The 21,856-nt window shown below is 38.2% G+C and overlaps 2 protein-coding genes across 5 annotated transcripts in view; one reads left to right on the top strand and one right to left on the bottom strand.

Annotated features, from left to right (window-relative positions):
- Window positions 1-21,856, bottom strand: part of CCDC73 (coiled-coil domain containing 73) — a 181,735-nt gene that overhangs the window by 115,022 nt on the left and 44,857 nt on the right. The window lies entirely within an intron of this gene.
- LOC112829598 (large ribosomal subunit protein uL15-like) lies at window positions 16,313-17,277 on the top strand. The gene has a single exon (XM_073904788.1). It carries the CDS (start codon window positions 16,331-16,333, stop codon window positions 16,775-16,777), a length of 447 nt encoding a protein of 148 aa, XP_073760889.1. The 5' UTR covers window positions 16,313-16,330; the 3' UTR covers window positions 16,778-17,277.

Genomic DNA, 21,856 nt, shown 5'->3' with positions numbered 1-21,856 from the left:
TTTATCTAAGTTTTTAAAGTATAAGTGCAGTTACCATAGAAATATAACAACCTATATCCCATAATCCTCTAGGTTTAACACTGAGTAACAGTTTTGTCATCACTCCTATTCTGATCTTGATACACAAAACACTGAGCAATGATGATCCAGCCACAGTTTCTCTGTGGCTGAGGCTTTTTCTGTTACTTTAGTATCTGCAGGGACTAAATTTTTGACATGCCCCTAAACACCACGTCCTAAAAGCTAAATTCTTAAAGTTGCAGGCAAGGCTTGACCCTTCAATAATTGCTTCGTACCAAAGCTGCCAGACACTGTGCTTCCTAACTTTGCTTTGATATACAGCATTCTGTAAGGATGGTATGAATACTAACAGTAATGCAATCTTTAATCCCTACAAAGTTGAAAGAAGAAAAGTGGAGTAACTGCCTTTTATTAAAACTCAAGGCACTTATATATCTTTCTCAACCGAGATAATGTATGATTCAGGCTGCAAGAAACTTCTCTTTTCAACTTTTCATAATAATAATTATCAATTCATAGACAGTTGGAAAGAAATGTACAGGGAGTCCTATACACCATTCACTCAGCCTCTCCCAACATTAATATCTTGCAGAATAATAGTACAATATAAAAACTGTATGTCTGACATTGGTACAATCCACAGAATTTATAGTAATTCTACCAGTTATACATTCACTTATTTGTGTGTGGGTGTGTGTATAATTCTTTGGAAGTTTATTATATCTATAGCTTCATGTAACTACCACTACAATCAAAATACAGAATTGTAGCATCAACCATGGTTCCCAGCTTCTTTGTTTCCATACCGACTACTACACTAATTCATTCTCTATTTCTATAATTGTTATTTCAACAGTGTTATATAAATGGAATCCTACATCATATAACCTATTAACTGGATTTTTTTCAGGGGTGCCTGGCTGGCTCAGTCGGTAGGGCACATGACTCTTGACCTCAGGGTTGTGAGCTCGAGCCCCATGCTGGGTATTGAGATCACTTAATTAATTAATTAAGCTCCCCTAATAAAAAAAGACTGGATTTTTTTTCACACATAATAATCACCTTGAAGTTCATCTAGGCTGTTGTACCAACAGTTCATTCCCTTCTATTGCTGAGTAGTAGTCCACGGTATGGACATACTATGGTTTGTTTACTATGCACTCACTCACTGAAGGACATGTGAGTTGTTTTCAGATTTGGCTTTTATGAATAAAGCTGCCATGAATGAACATTCATATACAAGTTTCTACATGATGTAAGTTTTCATTTCTTAAAGATAAATGTCCAAGAGTACAATTGCTGGGCTGAATGAATAGAGTCCACTTTTGGTTGTGAAAGAAACTGCCAAACTATTTTCCAGAATGGAAATACCATTTTCCATTCTCACTGGCAATGTATGAGTGATCCAACTTCTCCAAATCCCCACCAGCATTCAATGTTATCACTACTTTTTATTCTAGCCATTCTGATAGGCATTATTTTAGTAAGCATTACCCAGAGAAACAGAGCCAATAGGATGTATGTGTACAGAGAGAGATAAATTTATTTTAAAGAACTGGCTCATGTGATTGGGAGTCTGGCAAACCTGAAATGTTCAGGGCAGACCAGCAGGTTGGACATTCAGTGAAGGGTTGACCAAAGGCAATCCAGAAGCAGAATTCCTTCTTCCTTGGGGAACCTGAGTCTTTTCCTCTTAAGGCCTTCAACTGTTTGGATGAGGACCACCCACATTATGGAGGGAAATCTGCTTTATTCAAAGTCTACTGATTTAAACGTTATTCTCATTTAAGAACTACCTTCACAGCAGTATCTAGACAGGTATTTGGCCAAATACATTTGGTCAATATGTTTGTTTGTTGTTTTTTTTTTTTTTGAGTTTACCCTTCATAGCCTGGCCAACTTGACCCATAAAATTAACCATCACAGGTGTGTATACAAGAAACTTTCTAAAAGGGAAACTTCCATTCCTGAAAATGATGGGCTATGTTATCTGGATGAACCCTCCAACTAAAAACAACTAATAATTTTGAATAAAATATTTTTAAACTTTCTTAAAAGTATCAAAGACATAGCAAGATACTAAGAAAAAAAAATCATGAAGCCAAATTCTAAATTCCAAAAAGACCATGAGTCAAGAAATAAACTGAACACAGAAAGCCATCTTTACCCTGTGGGCACTTGCCAAACTGAATAAAATTAAATAACAGCATTGATGACCTCTGGTTTGAGAAATAGGTAATGCAAACCTAGGGCCTGCCAAAGTAGGAAGTCCAATAAGAGACCTATTAAGTAGAAATCAGAATAGTTAAACTCAGGAAAGGTTGAAGCAAAAATAACCTACCTTCTATATGATAACTGCCTAGGTGCCAAGCAGATGAAACATAAAGAGGAAAGGAAACAAGAGACAGGAGGGAGAAAATAAAAAATGTCACATCCCAGAAAGCTTTAAACAACTTAATTTCAGATGAGTTTGTTAACAAAGATTGTTTCACAGGATAGTGAAAGAAACCTCAACTTATGAATAGGATTTCAAATGTTTCTAGACTGGTAGTGTCCATAAGAACCTGGTAGAACCAAATAAAAATTCTTTCCAGAGAAATGTAACTATATTGTAGGTACTCAAAAAATCTTCACAAATTATTTTTCAAGGACAATGAGTAAAGCATAAAAATAATCAGGTGTAGAACACAACAGTGCCTTATGAGAACAAGCAGAAAAAAAAATAGATAATGGAAACAATATGCAAAGGAGATTTTTAAAAGATCCCAGTATAATTTCTAGATAGGAAGAGTATATAATCAACTGATAATTCAATATGTTTGGCAAAGACAAGACATAGCTGAAGAGAGATTTAGTCTACTAGAAAACAGATTAGGTACAATATCAAGAATGCAGCAAGGAAATATAAAAATGGAAAGTACAGAAGAAAGGTTAAGAAAGATGGAATATAAAGTGAGAGGCTATACCAGTTCCAGAAAGAAGAAAGAAATAAAGAGACATAAACTATATTCTGAAGAAATAACAGCTGAGAATTTTCCAAAACTGAAGAAAACACCAAGATTCAGATCAAGAAGTCCAGTGAACCCAAAAATACTGTTTTGATTTAGTTCTGAATGAAAAGAAACATGTAGGTTGCATTGAGAAACTGAAGAGAAAGGAGTTAATTTTTTGTTTTAATCTCATGTTGAATTAATTGTACTTAGTTCATGGCTTACAAATATCTTTGGTCCATGCACTCTCCACCCTTTAATACTGTTTTATTCTTTTTAGTACTTGTTTTCTAGTTCCATTCCCAATCGTGACAGACCACCCCTAATACTTTTGATATACATTCTTGAATCTATAGTTATCCTTTTAACATACATAGTATTATGTGTGTGTACATTTAATTCACAGAAATTCTATTATGCTATACAGGAAAAAAAAAAAAAGAATTGCAGGGGTGCCTGGGTGTTTTAGTTGGTTAAGTATCCGATTCTTGGTTTCAGCTCAGTCATGATCTCAGGGTTGTGAGATTGAGCCCTGCCTCAGGCTCTGCACTCAACGGAGAGTCTGCTTGAGTTTCCCTCTCCCTCTGTCCCTTTCCCATGCATGCACATGCTCTCTCTACCTCCCTCTAAAATAAATAAAATAAAAAGAACTGCAGTGAAACCAAAATAGATTTTAAAAATCCATATCTACAGATATCACAGGAAAAATATGAAAAAATCTTAAAAGAACACAACTAAATCTCAAAGGACTTAAAGCATATACTATTACCAAAACAAAGAATCAAAATATGGGAATGAAAAATTACAGGCCAATATAATTCATGAAAGTAGATCCTAATTCTAAATGAAATAATAGCATACTGAAACTGGCAATAGATAAAAATGATATATCATAACCAAGTTGGATTTATCACAGAAATCTAAGGTTTAACATTTAAAAACCAATTACTGTAATTCTCTACATTATGATGTTAAAAGAAAAACAATTACATGATCAGAAAGAAAAAAACATCTGAAAATACACACCTGCTTATGATTTACTATTGGACTGGAAGGAACACCCACAGGGAAGAGAATGGAGACTGTAAAGAACACTTCTACTGTCTTCCTTTACACTATACACAATACTTCATTTCTGATACTTCTGGTCACCAAATAAATGGGGGGTAAATCTACCCCAAACACTTCTGTGACATCGGTTGGGTAAACTACAATTTAACTCAATTCTGACCCTATCTACCTGGAGATAACATCAGATCAGATCCCAGAGGTTAAGGGTTCAGTCCTATAAGACTTGCCCCTATCACCACCTCAAATGCCAATTCCACATCCAGATTGCCACCTATACTTCTGACCGACTGGTTACAAATTAGAAGTTTCCATGACCCCCCTCCTCCTCAGGTTCAATTAATTTGCTAGAGCAGCTCACAAAACTCAGAAAAACAGTTTACTTGTTAGATAACCAGTTTATTACAAAGGATATTAAAAGTTACAAATAAACAGCCAGATGAAGACATACATAGGGAGAAACCTAGAAGGGTTCTAAGCACAGGAGCTTCTGTTCTTATACAGTCTGGAGTACACCATCCTCTTGGCTCGGAGATGCATTCTTTTGGTGGGGGGTTACAGAGGGAGAGAGAGAATCTTAAGCCGGCTCCATACCCAACGTGGAGCCCATCACAGGGCTCAATCTCACAACCCTGAGATCAGAACCTGAGCCAAAATCAACAGCCAGACGCCTAAAACTGACTGAGCCACCCAGGTGCCTCCAGAGGTGCATTCTTGTTCACCAGTTCAGAAGCTCTGCAAACCCCTGCAGTTCAGGGATTTTTATGGAGGTTTCATTACACAGACATACTGATTACATCATTGGCCATTAGTGACCAAGTCTATCTCTAGTCCCTCTCCCCTCCTAGACTAGGTCTGGTGGGGAGGGGAAACCTGAAAGTTCCAACCTTCTCATCACATGGTTGGTTCCCCTGGCAAGCAGCCCCTATCCTTAGAAGCTTTCCAAGAGTCACTTCATTAACATAAACTCATATGTGGGTGAAAGGGCTTGTTATGAATAATGACATTTCTTTCACCTTTATAGCTCTAGAGCTAGTTTCAGGAACAGAAGACGAAAGACCAAATAACAACAAAAGATGGTCCCACTGTTCTTATTGCTTAGAAAATTTTAAAGGTTTTAGGAGTTCTGTGCCAGAAATAATATGAAGACCAAATTTCATCAATACATTCTTATTATAAACCACAATATCACAAAGACCTAATTGGGGAACATGTCATGCCCATGATAACATGTGCCCACCTGCATTTCAGAGTTACTACATACTAATGACTACTAAATGCCCTTTATCCTCTTTTTAAATGAAAGTGTCTGTTGTGGTTATCTTGTCCCTGTCTCATCACTGTATATTGGATTGGGAGGCAGATGATTTGTTTTTTACTTGGCAGGTTCCTGGATCAAGAGAAGCTGTAGCCTAGGAGACTCAACCACATTTATACCTGGTAAAGATCAAGTGATTCTGGATATTGAGCCTGATACTGTTTTGGAGTGAGATTTTGGAGGTCTTGGAAGGGGTTGTGCATATTTTGCTTATGTGAAAAATATAAAACAGGTAAACTGTGTTAAATTGCTTAATGGCCACAAATTCTTCCCATGATGGCCATTAAATGTGATACGGTCACTCTCCCTTCCAGAGACAGAATCTATTTCCCCACAAGGGATTGCCTTAGGATTCCCTTTGACCAATAGGCTTTGAACTCTTTGCTCTCTCAGAATGCTGCTCTGAACCTGTCTTGCCTGCCTTATCGTATCATGAAGAAGCACAAAACTAAATGGAGAGGGAGAGGCCCAGCCCTCCACCAATCTACAAGCTGAATGCAGCTGTAAGAGTAAGTCTAGGCAAGACCAGCAAAAAATTAATTAATAATAAAATAAAAATCCCACCAAACCTGCAAAATTATGAGAAATAATCAATCGGTTTTAAGCCATTAAGTTTGCTATGCAGCCATATATTCAAAATTTCTTGTTTTAACATTTTAATTCTGCATTGTCTCTTTCTGCAAGTTCCTTTTCTCTATTTGGTTTTCATCTCTTCCATGTTGTTCTCAAATGTCTGCTGATCCCTGGCTATCTGTTCATATCTAAAAGTAATGCAAATTTCGGGGGCACCTGGTGGCTCAGTGGGTTAAGCATCCAACTCTTAATTTCAGCTCAGGTCTTAATCTCAGGATCATGAGTTCAAGCTCCACACTAAGCTCCATGCTGGGCGTGGAGCCAACGTATAAATAAATAAATAAATAAATAAATAAATAAATAAATAAATAAATAAATAAATAAAATGTTTAATAAAGATAAAAGTATTACATTAGTCAGTATCATAAAAGAAAAACACAAGGAGACTGCTCTAGATTAAAGGACAACAAAAAGACTGCCAAATGCAGTGTGTGAACTTTGGTTCCTAAAGTGAAAAACAGAATAGCTGTAAAAAGGACAGCTGGAGGACAACTGGGGAAATTGGAATGTTGAGCGTAACAGATAACATTCCTAGGTCAACATCAGATTTCTTGGATAGCTGTGAAAGAGAGTGTCCTTGTTCTTGTTTTTAAGGAAGTATATGCTAAGCATTTCAAAGTATCATGATGCTTGAAAATTACTTTCAACTGCTTCAGAAAAGAGAAGTATATAGAGATGAAGATACAGCTTTTGTAGCAAATTTTCAATAACTGGTGAATCTAGGTAAAAGGTATAAAAGTGTTGAGTGTTCTACTATTTGAACTCTTCTAAAGTTTGAAATTTGTCAAGATAAAATATTAGGGAAAACAGAATGATTCTTTAATCAAAAAGACAGATAATAACAAGTGTTGGCAAGGATGTGAGAAACTGGAATTCTCATAAACCCTCCTGGTGGGAATACAAAACAGTACAGCCATTTTGAAAAACAGTCAGGCAGTTCCTTAAAAGTTACCACATAGGGGCACCTGGGTGGCTCAGTCGTTAAGCATCTGCCTTCGGCTCAGGTCATGATCCCTGGGTCCTGGGATTGAGCCCTGCATCGGGCTCCCTGCTCCTCAGGAAGCCTGCTTCTCCCTCTCCCACTCCTCCTGCTTGTGTTCCCTCTCTCGCTGTTTCTCTCTCTGTCAAATAAATAAAATCTTTAAAAAAAAAAAAGGTTAGCACATAACCCCCAGCAGTTACCATATGACCCAGCAACTCCACTCCTAGATACTCAAGAGATACATTAATGTTCATAGGAGCATTATTCATAATAGTCAAAAAGTAGAAATAATCAAAATGTCCATTAACTGATGAACGGATAAACAAAATGTGGTATATCCATAAAATGTATGTCAGTCAGCAATAAAAAAGAATGAAGTATTGATACATGTTACAGTATGGATGAACCTTGAAAACATTATATTAAGTGAAAGAAGCCAGTCACAAAAGGTCACATATTGTATTATTCCATTTATATGAAATGCCCAGAATAGGCAAATCCATAGAAACAGAAAACAGATTGGTGGTTGCTTAGGGCTGTGGGTTAGGAAATTTGGAGAGGAATGGGGAGTGACCGCTAATAAATGTGGGGTTCTTTTTTCAGGTGATGAAAATATTCTAAAATTGATTGGGTTGATGGTTGCACAATTCTGAATACACCAAAAACCACTGAATTATACATTTTGAATGAAAGAATTGTATGGTATGTGAACTATATCTTCATAAAGCTGTTACTTTTCAAAATGGAATAATATGCTAGAAAGTTGAATGCAGGCTCTGGCGGAGGGCTTACTGACTAATAGCCTTCACTACTGGGTGATCAAATGGCAAGACAATCTTTTCATCATTAGGGGACTGCCTCCCCAACATCAATATGTAGATATCTTTTCTCTCAGATCTTTCATTTTCTCCAGAGAGAAACTCTCCATTCTCCTATCTTGGAGTGCAAGAGAAGTGGACAGAGGGTTTTATCTGGCACATCCATTCTGATAGAAGTATGACAGATAAAAGGTAAGGATTCCACAGTTCAGTGGGTAGATTTTTACCCAATATTTTTTTGTCCACTATGTCTTGTATACTCCTGACTGGAACTGCAATGGTTCAATGTTTTTCAGAAATTTTTAAATTTCCCATCTTCTGTGGGGAAGGACACACCTGGGGAGGTTCAAGTATTCTACACACAGATTTTCAACAAACCTTCCTTTTTATGCCCAAACCTTATTCCTGCCTTTTAGGTTATTTGGTATTTCGAAGTGCTAAGCATACTTCCAAACTTTTAAGTCAATCACCACTCCTCTATTTGCTTTCTGACAGACACCCACAATCCCTTGTCTCTCCTTGTCTCTTTTTATGCATTTTAATGACAGTGAGAAAAACAAATGTAGGTGGTTAATCCATCATGTTTAGAAGTCTCAAACAGGATTTCAAAGCTGACCTCCAATATAACTATATAAATTCTGCTGTGCATAAAACGACACATTGAACAATGTTATTCCTAAAAAAAAAAAAAATACATGAATTACACAGAGTAGGTGACTAAAGAAACTTTATAGTTAGGTTCCTAGCATACTGTAGAGCACTATGCAAGTTTCTCAGGATATGAGCTCAAAACCTGGCTGGAAAGATAGACACAGAAACTAACAGTGTGAAAACAGAAGCATATACAAAATACCTATGAAAATACAGATAAGAAAGCAATTGATTCTATCAACAGAACTTACAAGGAATGTTACAGAAAAGATAGCATCTGTGCTAGACCTTAAACAGTAGTCTGGCAAAGATGATAGGGGGAAAATAACAAGCAAGATGATAACTATATGTTTACACTGTTTATCAATTTACCAATAGAAATGTGTACCAGATACTGCAAATCTAGATGATGTGCCACTCAGTTGTGAGAGCCAGTATTGCTATTTTATTCATTCTTGTCCCCCAGAACCTAGCATTACATCTGGCACATCATGGTACTAAATAAATCTTCTATCAGTTCAAAACATAGCAAATTTATTCCAGCTTTAATGCCTAGGTACTCGCTCTTCCTTCTTCAAGGAATGCTCTAACTCCACATTTACACAGAATTTCCTTCATGTTTTTCAGGTCTCGGGTCAAATGTTACCTTTTCAAAGGCACCTCGGTGGCTCAGCCAGTGAGAGTCCAACTCTCAGTTTCCGCTCAGGTCATGATCTCAGGGTTATGAGATCAAGTCCTGCATCGGGCTCCACATTCAGTGCAGAATCCGCTTGAGATCCTCTCTCTCCCTCTGCCCCTCATCCCACTTGCACACTCTCTCTCTAATAGATAAATCTTTAAAAAAATGTTAGCTCTTCAATATGCACCAAACCCCATTACCCTTCAGTAATTATCTGTTAAATTATCTATTAACTTCATTATTTCTCCTCCTTTAAAAAGTAAGCTTTGAGGGGATGCCTGGGTGGCTCAGTTGGTTGGGCATCCCACTTTTGGTTTTGGCTCAGGTCATGATCTCAAGGGCATAGGATTGAGCCCTGCAGTGGGCTCCATGCTCTCTGCAGAATCTGCTTGAGATACTCTACCTCTTCCTCTCCCTCTGCCCCTACCCCCATGCGTGCGCGCGCACACACACACACACACACACACACACACACACACACACACACCCCAAGCGCTATCTCCCTCTCTCTCCCTCCCTCTCTCTCAAATAAATAAAATCTTTTAAAAATAAGCTTTGTGAGAGTACAATCTCATCTATACTGGCCATGCTATGTCTTCATCACCTAGGACAGGGTCTGATCATAGAATAATATCCAAGATTACATAAATATTTGTTGAATATTGAATGAATTTACTTCATCTCCCTAGTCCTCAGAGGTATTTAGTTATTAACTCTTGCTATAGGCATGTAATCATTCAAAGAGCAACAGAAGATTTAGAATCAGTTGATACTAACAAATCTATTAATAGGTAGTCACATGATTGCAAATTGCTTGACTTTTTTGGATCTACTTTCTTACTTTAGCTCTAAATCTACTTCCAGCTAAAAGTTCTATCTAGTGACTACCATGTGAACAATTCCCAATGCATTTTCAGTTGACTATCTCAAAAGTACTCACTTTTTTTTAAAGATTTTATTTATTTGACAGAGACACAGCAAGAGAGGGAACACCAGCAAGGGGAGTGGGAGAGGGAGAAGCAGGCTTCCCACTGAGCAGGGAGCCCCATGAAGGACTGGATCCCAGGGTCCTGGGATCATGAGCTGAGCCGAAGGCAGATGCTTAAGGACTGAACCACCCAGGCACCCCTCAAAAGTACTCACATTTTTTTGACCTCCAATTTTTTTTTAAAGATTTTATTTATTTATTTGAGAGAGCACAAGTAGGCAGAGCAGCAGGCAGAGGGAGAGGGAGAAGCAGGCTCTCTGCTGAGCCTGGAGCCTGATGCGGGGCTGGAACCCAGGACCCTGGGATCATGACCTGAGCCAAAGGCAGACGTTTAACCAACTGAGCCACCCAGGCGCCCCTTAACCTCCAATTTAAAAAATCAAAATTTGCATTTTTTCACCCTCAAATCTTTTAAACTCCAATTCTGTCAGTAGTATCACATATTTTATTTAAATCTCCAAGATGAACACTCACAAAATCTTTGATCTTTGTCTTTCTCTCTCTCCCTCTTTTACTCCCCTTCATCCCCTAAATCTAATATCTAAATAGACCTGTTTGTTCTTCCTTCTAATCGGCCCTTAGATTCATTCTACATCACTACTCCTACTGCTATCAATCGAGTCAGACCCTCATTACCTCAGACATGACTTATAATCACCTTTTCCTGTTATCCCTTTAGTCTTCTCCCCAACTTCAATCTAATCTTCATATTTCTCCAAAATTATTTTTCAAAATACCACTTAAATCTCATCAATCTCCACATTCAAGAGGGTTCCTCTTATCTACAAACCAAGCCCAAATGCATCTGCCTGACTTTTAAGGGCTCCCCCACTTTCTAGTTTCATCCTCCTTTTCAATTTTCATCTTCTGTACACAGTAGAGATCCCAACAAAGGACCAAGATGTCCTCTACTATAATTTCCTGTCTCCTACTTAATCCATGCTCATTCCCATCTCTATACCTATTATAAATTTTCAACTCCCCCTTATCTAAATTTTATCCATGTTTCATGCCCAATTCAAGGCCCCTTTCCTCCAAGAATCCTTCCCTCACCACCTTATCCCATTCTGACCCCTCCATTCTCTAAATTCATTTTGTATGTTTAAATTCAACACAAGATTTAATAATAATTCCCCAGTTTTTCTATTTGTGTTCAATCTGCCTCTTTGAATGGGATGTTTTTTAAGTGCAAGAACTATTCTACACTTATTTCATTTACAATCCTGCAGCATGTAATACAGTTCTAGGCACAAAGTAAGAACTCAATGAATTAAAATGGCAATTAAAAGAGGTTTTTTGTTTATTTGTTTATTAAGTAGACTCCACACCCAACATGGGGCTCAAACTCATGACCCAGGATTAAGAGACGCTCCATCAACTGAGCCAGCCAGGTGCCCTAGAAGAGTTTATTTTTATGCAACTTCTTACATATTACAAAGCAATTTCAACTGTATTTTCCACTTGATCCTTAAGTTGCTTCTCTGACGTGTTCAGGCCCACACTTTCGTAAAAACTGGACTGCTCTGGGGTGCCAGGATGACTCAGTCAGTTTAAGTGTCTGACTTCAGCTCAGGTCATGATCTTCGGGTCCTGGGATCGAGCCCCAAGTCAGTTCCCCACTCAGCAGGGAATCAGCTTGTCTCTCTGCCCCTCCTCCCACCTGTTTTCTCTCTCTCTCTCAAATAAATAAATAAAATCTTAGGGGCGCCTGGGTGGTTCAGTCCTTAAGCGTCTGCCTTTGGCTCAGGTCATGATCCCAGGGTCCCAGAATCGAGCCCTGCATCGCGCTCCCTGCTCTGCAGGAAGCCTACTTCTCCCTCTCCCACTCCCCCTGCTTGTGTTCCCTCTCTCGTTGTGTCTCTCTCTGTCAAATAAATAAAATCTTTAAAAATAAATAAATGCATAAATAAATGAATAAATAAATAAATAAAATCTTAAAAAAAAAAAAACTTGACTACTCTGACAACTGTGAAACCTTGGGGTAAAAGACTAATTTTTCTGAGACCCAATTTCCTAATCTGATAATAAACTTCAAGTTTAACCCAAAAAGATAGGCTCATATCTTAAGAGATCAGCACTGCTGAAAGCTTGAAACATATTTTTAGGTAGATTAACAACCCCAATCAGTAAAATTAATAAATGTGAAGAGAATGCAGGAAAAATCTATAACTATGTCTGAATTCAATTTCTACACTATTGAAACTAAAAAATATTATATATAATAATAGAAATGTTTTAAGTATTATTACTATTTTACCAGAAAGCTGTACTTCTTTAAATAGATCTTATCTATTACTTACATCCAAACGTATCTCAAAAGAGATTTAAGGTACTGTTTTAAGACGCTTGCTATATTTTCATTTGTGATTTTTATTAATTTATTTCCATCAGAATGCTCTTTCTATTTTATATGGGGAGTCAATGTCAAAATGTTATTCATTTATCAGAAATACACTTTGGGGCACCTGAGTGGCGCAGTCTGTTAGCATCCAACTCTTGATTTTGGCTCAAGTCATGATCTCAGGGTCATGAGATCAAGCTCCCCGTGGGGATCTGTACTCAGGGCTGAGTCTGCCTAAGATTCTCTCTCCCTCTCTTTCTGCCCCTCCCGCTCATGCACACACACTCTCTCTCTCAAATAAATAAATCTTTTAAAAAAATAAAAAATATGCTTTAAGTACATTTATTTAGTGGCTCAGTATTTGTTTCTTCCTACATGTAACATTACTTTTTTTTTTTTAAAGCGAGAGAGAGCGAGCACACAAGTGCACATGTGGGGGGGGACAGGTTGGGGGAAGGGCAGAGGGAGAGAGAGAATCCCAAGCAGGTTCCATGACCAGTGCGGAGCCCCATGTGGCGCTCAATCCCATGACCCAGAGATCATGACCTGAGCTGAGATTAAGGGTCGGATGCTTAACCAACTGAGCCACCTATGCACCCCATAATGTTACTTATCTTAAATACTCAAAAGGTCAAAATCATTAGCCAAATATTTACAAATTTAGGAATAATATCTCTATGTTAAAAGCAGAAAATTATATTACCTGTTTAATAATCAACAGTGTTAAACCACAAGAGCAATGAAATAAATCAGTGGTTCTCAAAGTGTGGTTCCTGGATCAACAATATCAGTAACACCTAAAGGGCTTTTAAAAATACAAATTCCAGGGGTGCCTGGGTGGCTCAGTCATTAAGCGTCTGCCTTCGGCTCAGGTCATGATGCCAGGGTCCTGGGATCGAGCCCCGCATCGGGCTCCCTGCTCCTCGGGAAGCCTGCTTCTCCCTCTCCCACTCCCCCTGCTTGTGCTCCCTCTCTCGCTGTGTCTCTCTGTCAAATAAATAAATAAAATCTTAAAAAAAAAAAAGAAAAGGAATACAAATTCCAGGGCCTCAGGTCTACTGAATCAAGAACTGCAGATGGGGCCCAACAATTCTGATTCAACAAGTCCACTGAAGTGTGAAAACCGCTGATACAAATTAACCTGAGCATGCCATAATTACTTGGTCACTAAATATTTTTTCTTTTCTTTTTTTTTAAAGATTTTATTTATTTATTTGACAGAGAGAGACACAGCGAGAGAGGGAACACAAGCAGGGGGAGTGGGAGAGGGAGAAGCAGGCTTCCCGCAGAGCAGGGAGCCTGATGCGGGGCTCAATCCCAGGACCCTGGGATCATGATCTGAGCGGAAGGCAGACGCTTAACAACTGAGCTACCCAGGCGCCCCATGTCACTAAATATTTTCTAAATATATGGGAAATTTCAGTCCTGTCTAGGAAAAGATTTTTTTGCTTACTTGTTTTAATTCACCAAATGCTGATTTAAAGGACTATATAAAATGATGAGTGCTCTAATCAGGCCTCAAAAATGAAAATCAGAAACTTGGTGACAACTCTAATCTTTTGTATAAAGAATCAGAGAAAATTAATGCTAAATATCCCAAATTTGCAAGTATTCCCAAAATCTAAACCAGGGTGTATGATTAAGAAGATTTGTTTCCCCATTTGGTACACTCTTAAAATTTATGATCAGAGTCAGGAGTGTTGTAGAAGAAGCAAAATAAGCAAAGCATATGAGAATCAATCCCAGGGTCTTAAGTTTATAAATATTCTGTCCTAACCCAGAGATTTCCAACTGGTGTGGGAGGACAGTGTGCTATGAATAAGTTACTGGTTTAGAGAGTAATTATTATTCCTCTCAGTTGTACAAAAGGCTGGGCACAGCCTGGGAAACACTTTGGGGCACCTAAGTGGCGCAGTCGGTTAAACATCCAACTCTTGGTTTCAACCCAGAACTGGTTGCAATTGGCCAGGATTAACTTTGTCCGCATGCCCCTCCGCACTCGACAAATACTGTGTTATCATGTTCCAACTGTGCCATGATGTGAGCTGAAAAAAGTAGGGAGCCCTCTTCCAACTATTTCTGCTAACTCAGTGAGCAGTGTAAGAGTTGCAGTTATAGACAATACAACTCAAACTGGCTTTAAAAAGAAAAGGAAACGTATGGCTTGTCTGACTTCAAGTCTTGAATTAAGCTTGACTTCAGGCAAGCAATATAACCAGCACCCGAACTGTTAATCTTTTAATTTTTGCCTATGTTACCTTGATACTGGCTACATTCTCAATAGGCTATCATTTTTATAATGACAAAATGGCTGCAGGCAGTTACCAGAGCTACATACTTCCTTGGTCCTTCTTCCCACAAGTAAAAGAGAGTCTGCAACCTGATAAAAGTCCTAAAGTTACCTATTTGGGGCTGCACAGGTTACCTCTCCAACCCTGAATCAATTACTGAACTCAGGACTGATGGAAGCACAGCTCAACGAGCTCAACCTCTGGAGCTGCAGGTGAAGCCAATCCAGGTTAATCTCACCAACATCACTATGCCTGAGAAAGTAAGGACTTTTTAGGAAAGTGTCAGGTACTGTTAGCAGGAAAAAGGAAGAATGTATGGGGGTCAATAAATAGCTTACCACACATCTCTAAGTGGGTTAAAATACAAGAGTAAACCCACTTCTTTTTTTCTTTGGGTTAAAGGCAATGCCATCCATATTCATAATTAAAAAAAACTATATTAAAATAACATTTTTACTTATCAAATTAGCAGATTTTTTTTTAATTACTATCCAAGGGCACCTGGGTGGCTCAGTCAATTAAGCATCTGACTCTTGATTTCAGCTCAGGTCATGATCTCAGGGCCCTGAGATCAAGCCCCACAGTGGGCTCCATGTTCAGCGGGGAGTCTGCTTGAGATTCTCTCCCTTTCCCTCTCCCTCTGCCCCTGCTCCACCCTCTCACGCACATGCTCTCTCCTTCCCTCTCCCTAAAAATAAATAAATAAATCTTTAAAAAATACTATCTAGTACTAGTAAAGGGATGGTGAAACTGGCATTCAATCAATTCTGGTAGAAATATAACAATCCTTTGAAAAGCAATGTCTCAAGAGTCATAAACTATACAGATGTATACTCACTTCACTTCTGAAAATCTATTCAAAAGAAAAAATCCTAAATGTAGAAAAATTTCCACACTAACATACTTACTACTACTTATTAATAAAAACAAGAAATAATTGGAAACAACCTAAATGTCTAGGAATAAGAAAATAATCAATTACGTTATCACTACCCGGTGCAATATATGCAGCCACTTGAAACGAAAACAGCTAATATTTGTTGAACACTTAATATATGCAAGACACTTTTTTTAAGATTTTATTTATCAGAGAGCGAGAGCACAAGCAGAGGGAGAGGCAGGCAGAGAGAGAGGGAGAAGCAGGCCCCCTGCTGAGCAGGGAGCCCGATGCGGGGCTCAATCCCAGGACCCCGGGATCATGACCTGAGCCAAAGGCAGCCACTTAACCGACTGAGCCACCCAGGCGCCCCTATGCAAGACACTCTTAACACTATATTTAGTTCTCCAAACAACTTTATGAGATATTTACTGTTACTATTTCCATTTCAGAAATGAAAAAACTGAGGCATAAAGAGATTAAGTAATTTGCCCAAGGTTACACATAAAGGATGGAACCAAGATCTAAACCAAGATCTAAATAATCTGCTTCCAGGCTTGTATTCTTAACCACTACATTATATTGCCTCTCAATATTGTGTTTGTGTAGTTTATAACAACAAAATGTTTGTTTTATAAAAAGCAAAGAACGCTTTTCGGTCTGAGCTGCCGACATGCCATCCAGACTGAGGAAGACCCGGAAACTTCGGGGCCACGTGAGCCACGGCCACGGCCGCATCGGCAAGCACCGGAAGCACCCAGGAGGCCGGGGTAATGCTGGTGGCATGCATCACCACAGGATCAACTTCGACAAATATCACCCAGGATACTTTGGAAAAGTTGGTATGAGACATTACCACTTAAAGAGGAACCAGAGCTTCTGCCCAACTGTCAACCTTGATAAACTGTGGACCTTGGTCAGTGAGCAGACACGGGTAAATGCTGCCAAAAACAAGACTGGAGCTGCTCCTATCATTAATGTGGTGCGATCGGGCTACTACAAAGTTTTGGGAAAGGGAAAACTCCCAAAACAGCCTGTCATCGTGAAGGCCAAATTCTTCAGTAGAAGAGCAAAGGAGAAGATTAAGGGTGTCGGGGGCGCCTGCGTTCTAGTAGCTTGAAGCCACATTTGAGGGCGTTCATTAAATGCTAACAAGTGCTTTTCTCTTCTGGTCTGGGTGTAAATGCTTTAGCACCCCTACCTCCTTACCTGTACATCAGAAATCCACCTAACAGATTCTAGGAGTAAGGGTATGAGGGCCTGAGACCCTCTGCCAACTCCCCTCAGAAAGTGTGAAAGAGAGCACCAGCACTTAGAGGACTTGGCCCAATACCTAACTTGAACATGTTCATTTATAACATGAGAATGATAGCACATGTAGCTGAAAGGCCAGTTTGCATTGTATATTCTGAATTTACAATGAGGGGGGAGAACACACTTTTTAACTGTAGTACAGGGCGCCTGGGTGGCTCAGTTGGTTAAGCGACTGCCTTCGGCTCAGGTCATGATCCTGGAGTCCCGGGATCGAGTCCCACATCGGGCTCCCTGCTCAGCAGGGAGTCTGCTTCTCCCCTCTGACCCTCTTCCCTCTTGTGCTCTCTCTCTCTCTCATTCTCTCTCTCTCAAATAAAGAAAATCTTTAAAAATATATATATATATATATAAAAAGCAAAGAACAACAAAAACAGAACCCAGTTCACGATAGTGGGTTGGGGGGATGCCTCAGTTGGTTAAGCATCTGCCTTCAGCTCAGGTCATGATCCCAGGGTCCTTCGATCAAGCCCCGTATCAGGCTCCCTGCTCAGCAGGGAGTCTACATCTCCCTCTCCCTCTGACCTTCCCCCCACTCGTGCGTACTCTCTCTCAAATAAATCAATCAAAAATCTTTTTAAATAAGATAGTAGGTTGACACAAGTGCTTAGTTCAGCCCCACTAAAATAACAGCAGGCAATTTAAGGCATAAACCTTGGGTAAAGCAAATGAGAAATGCGACAAAAACAAAAATACTGTTTTTTGGCAGGCAGATAGAGGAGGAGTAGTATTTACAAGACCTGAGAAAGCAAAGCCAGTAATACGGAAAACTGGGAAGCAATCTGACTTACATCACTCAGCCCCCTTCCCTATGCCCCTTCCCTGGTCCCTCCCTCCTCACCACCCCTGCAAAGGTCTAGTGATACCAGAACCTCTAAAGGTGAAGGCAAATGTAAACAGGACAATTTCTTGGAAGTCTATTTAAGAAGAGGTTAGACCCCAGATTCCCTTTCTCTTTCTGGTTAGCCAGATGACTACCCTTCCCTCATCTGGACAGATCAGAAGTTGTTCTAAAGGTGATAAAAGCAGAGAGTCTCTACAATAAGGGATAACAGCTCAGGGGTTGCGGGGACCTACTATACTGAAAAGTGTACATACCAAATGTTGAAACAGCCCTGCCTGACCAGCCTTCTTCCTCTACAGGGCTCCCACAGCGGCTGACAGCCAGACAGCTCTCGAAGCAGGAGATGGGAAGTGTGTTTTCAAGGGAATTTGGGCCAAGAGAAAAGACATAAATAATATGATACTGGGAGCTTTCGCACAAAATGTTTTAGTTGGATTACCTTAAAGACCACAGTCCATAAGCTGTACCCATACGTTTAGAGCTTCCAACCCACTTTTCTGGTGCCTCATCCTTAAACAACAGCAGACAGCTAAAGATCAATGGACTTTTGAGGGTAAGTGTCTAATTTCAAACACAGAGACCAAAACAAATGAAAAAATTTTAAGTGCAATTTAGAGGAAGCAAAGATTAAGCAGAAGGAACACTTTCAAAAGAAACATCTTTAATATTCTCACTAAAAGATAAGACCATATATTGCATTTATGAAAAAAGATGCTATGATAAAAGGAAGATTCTCAGAAATAAAGTTTTTTTAATTTAGTAGAAACAAAGACAAAATTGAAGAAATCTTACAAAAAGAGCAAAAAGCCAAAGAAATACAGAATTGAAGAAAAATTAGAGGATTAATTCAGAAGGTCCAATAACTATACCCTGGAAGTTCCTAAAAAGCATATAGAGAAATTAGAGAATAAATCATGGCAAACTTGTTGGGCACCTGGGTGGCTCAGTCGGTTAAGTGTCTGCCTTTAGCTCAGGTCGTGCTCCCAGGCTCCTGGAATGGAGTCCCGCATCCCACATATTTAGACATGTGGAAGTAAATGGCTAAAGAATAAGCTAAAAGAGTTTAAAGTAGTTGCCCTGGAGAAGAGAAAATGCCAGGATAAATTACTGTTTTTCCTGAACAGTAAAAAAATTTTAATTATTTACATTATGTACACATGTAACTGATGAAGTACACACTAAATTTTTTAAGATTCAAGGGGCGCCTGGGTAGCTCTGTCAGTTAAGGGTCTGACCCTTGATCTCAGGGTTGTGAGTTCCAAGCCCCAGTTCCACGCCCAGTCTGGAGCCTACTTAAAAAAAAAAAAAAATGGGATTCAAAATTACATAAGCATCATGATTAAAACCATACCCATATAAATGTCATAAAAAAATATTGAAAGGGAATACATCAATATGATAACTGTAGTTATCTTTCAGTGATCAAAGCACAAGTGATATTTTCTCCATTCTGCTTTCTATAAAGAGTATATATAATGGAGAAAAAAAATTATTATGTTTTAAGTTGTTACAGAATTACTTCAGTTGAGAACCCGCAGAGAGATATATGAAATCAGTTTAGTTGCAAGCAGCATTTTTATGAAAGAGAAGAAAAAAGAACAGAATAGATTAGACTTTTTTAATATTTATTTTAGAGAGTGGGAGGGGGCAGAGGGAGACATTCAGACTCCCTGCTGAGCAGAGTCCAACAACGTGGGCTCAGTCCCACAACCCCTGAGATCATGATCTGAGCCGAAACCAAGACCAACTGAGCCACCCAGGTTCCCCTAGATTAGATTCTATCTGCAATCTTCACATATAGTAAGTTTCATTAAACTTTCATATTACTTATATATAAATGTAAATACATGCATGTGTACTGGATCACAATGTGAAATATATTTCTTACTGTGGGCCAGAATCCAAAAATAGTTTTGTTTTCTAATGATTTATTTATTTTAGAGAGAGAGACCATAAGTGGGAGAGCACAAGGAGAGAGACAATCCCAAGCAGACTCTCCGTTGAATGTGGAACCTGACACAGGGCTCGATCACACAACCCGGAGATCATGACCTGAGCCAAAACCAAGAGTTGGATGCTTAACCAACTGTGCCACTCAGGTGCCCCCCAAAATAGTTTCTACGATACTATTATAGACAGCTTGATAAAATGAGAAACAAGTTTTGAAATTTTGTGCAAAAATACAGATTTTTATTGTGTGCTTTTGAAAAAGACATATGTCTTTTTGTCGACTCCTATAAGAATCCACAACAGATGTGGATTCAAATTCTGCCTTCTCTTACTAGCTGTGTGACCTCGTTGCATTTCAGTTTCCTTACTTATACAACAGTGATAATGATACTTTACAGGGTATGAGGATTAAAGGAGGTAATGTATTAAAGTCCTGGCATATAGCAGTTCAATAGCTAGTGAACAAGAAATGAGGATGCTAGTATGGACGAAACACGCCTATTTGGTCATTTAAAGGAGATATGAAATATTTAATTTGAGGTCTCATTTACTTTTCACTCTATAGATCAAAATACTCTCACATTTCAATACTGATTTTATTACAGCAATCTCCAAAAATGCATATGCTTTTCCCTATTTCGAAACACAATTTGAATAAACTCAAATAATGATTCTATATAGAAAAGAAATCATTAAAGGATGCTGACTATATCTTTATTTTTAACATTTGGCTCCAAAGTGTTAATAACAAACTCTTACAACTAGTTCATTTATTTATAGTACCTTATATAAGTTTATTATTTATCATATTTGTAAATATTTATAATATGCTTATAGCATAATAAATATAGTTATAATTTCATTATTTAAAAGTGTCAAAAAATAAAGCCAGTTATTATAAAATGTTTGAAACCTTACCTCAGCATTCGCCACATCACTGATTTTATATTTTGGAAGTATTGCCATTTTTTTAAAAGGAGTTTTTTTCAAAACTACATAATAAAAATCTATATTTTACCACAACTTAGGCGTTCTAAAGGCTTTCATATCTTTGAAAGTATTTATTAAAAATTACATCTTAAATACTCTACAGGGGAAAGGAAGTTAGCCTATAATCCTGATAGGGGTCAGGGTAATAACACAAAATGGACAAATTACACTGTCATTCTACTTAAATTATTTAAGTTATTTAATTTGACCTGTAGATAGTCTCTTGTCTTCTCATCATGCCTGACTTTTAAGTGGGAGGTCTTCATTCATGATGATCCTTTAATAGAAGCAAAGCTTTCTCCATTTAACCCATGCTGTTATCAATCATGTACAGGGATAAATGAGCCTGTAAGATTTTGCCAGTATCACAAATGACACTGTGACCTGAGGCCAACATCTTTATTTGCTTCTCCAGTGATTCACTTCAGCAGATATTAACCAATTTTATAATCCATGAAAGGCAAAATTAAAGGACACCATCCATAAAACAGAATAATTCCTATCAGCAACAAAGTGATGTGTGTATTATCTTATAAATTATATGGCCATACAGTGTGGTAATGTAATGAAGTAAAGATGGTAATAATCAAATGCCTAGGGCAAACGCTAATATGCATTTAATCACACAGCATGAAGCCATTTGTCACTACAGTTGAATGCACGTGTACATAAAATACATGAGTCACGTCCTTATTGTTATACTATAACAGCATCAATTTCACACTATCATTTCACATAATAACAACTGGTAGGATTTGACATTAGCTAAAACATTCAAAGAATATAAGCAAAATCATCAACAACAGCTTTACAAATATAAAAACAATTTGATTTCTCAGTAACTAAATGGAAAGAAATCCCCCCCCAAATTCTTTGTTAAAGAGCTAGTACTTCCAAGTTTCTGTTTCTTCCCTAACTAGCACTTAAATTGGTTTCATCATATTGCCTTTTATCCTTAGGAACACTCCTATGACTTGAACTGAATGCTAAATCAGTCTCATAAGCCTATCTCCTTCATAAGTAATTATTAATATTTAAATGTAAATTTTGGATGACAGTCACAAAAAGTGAATGTCTGCATGAAAAACTGTATTCATTAATTAT

Source organism: Callorhinus ursinus, unplaced genomic scaffold, assembly GCF_003265705.2.
Source record: "Callorhinus ursinus isolate GAN/ISIS: 27379988/994484 unplaced genomic scaffold, GSC_fseal_2.0 scaffold21, whole genome shotgun sequence".
NCBI classification, from domain to species: Eukaryota; Metazoa; Chordata; class Mammalia; order Carnivora; family Otariidae; genus Callorhinus; species Callorhinus ursinus.
Note: the sequence above shows the minus strand (reverse complement) of the source record. Positions and strands in the feature narration are given on the sequence as shown.

What these genes read in the sequence shown, in the direction of transcription:
- LOC112829598 (XM_073904788.1), top strand. Translation starts at nt 16,331, where the DNA reads ATGCCATCCAGACTGAGGAAGACCCGGAAACTTCGGGGCCACGTGAGC.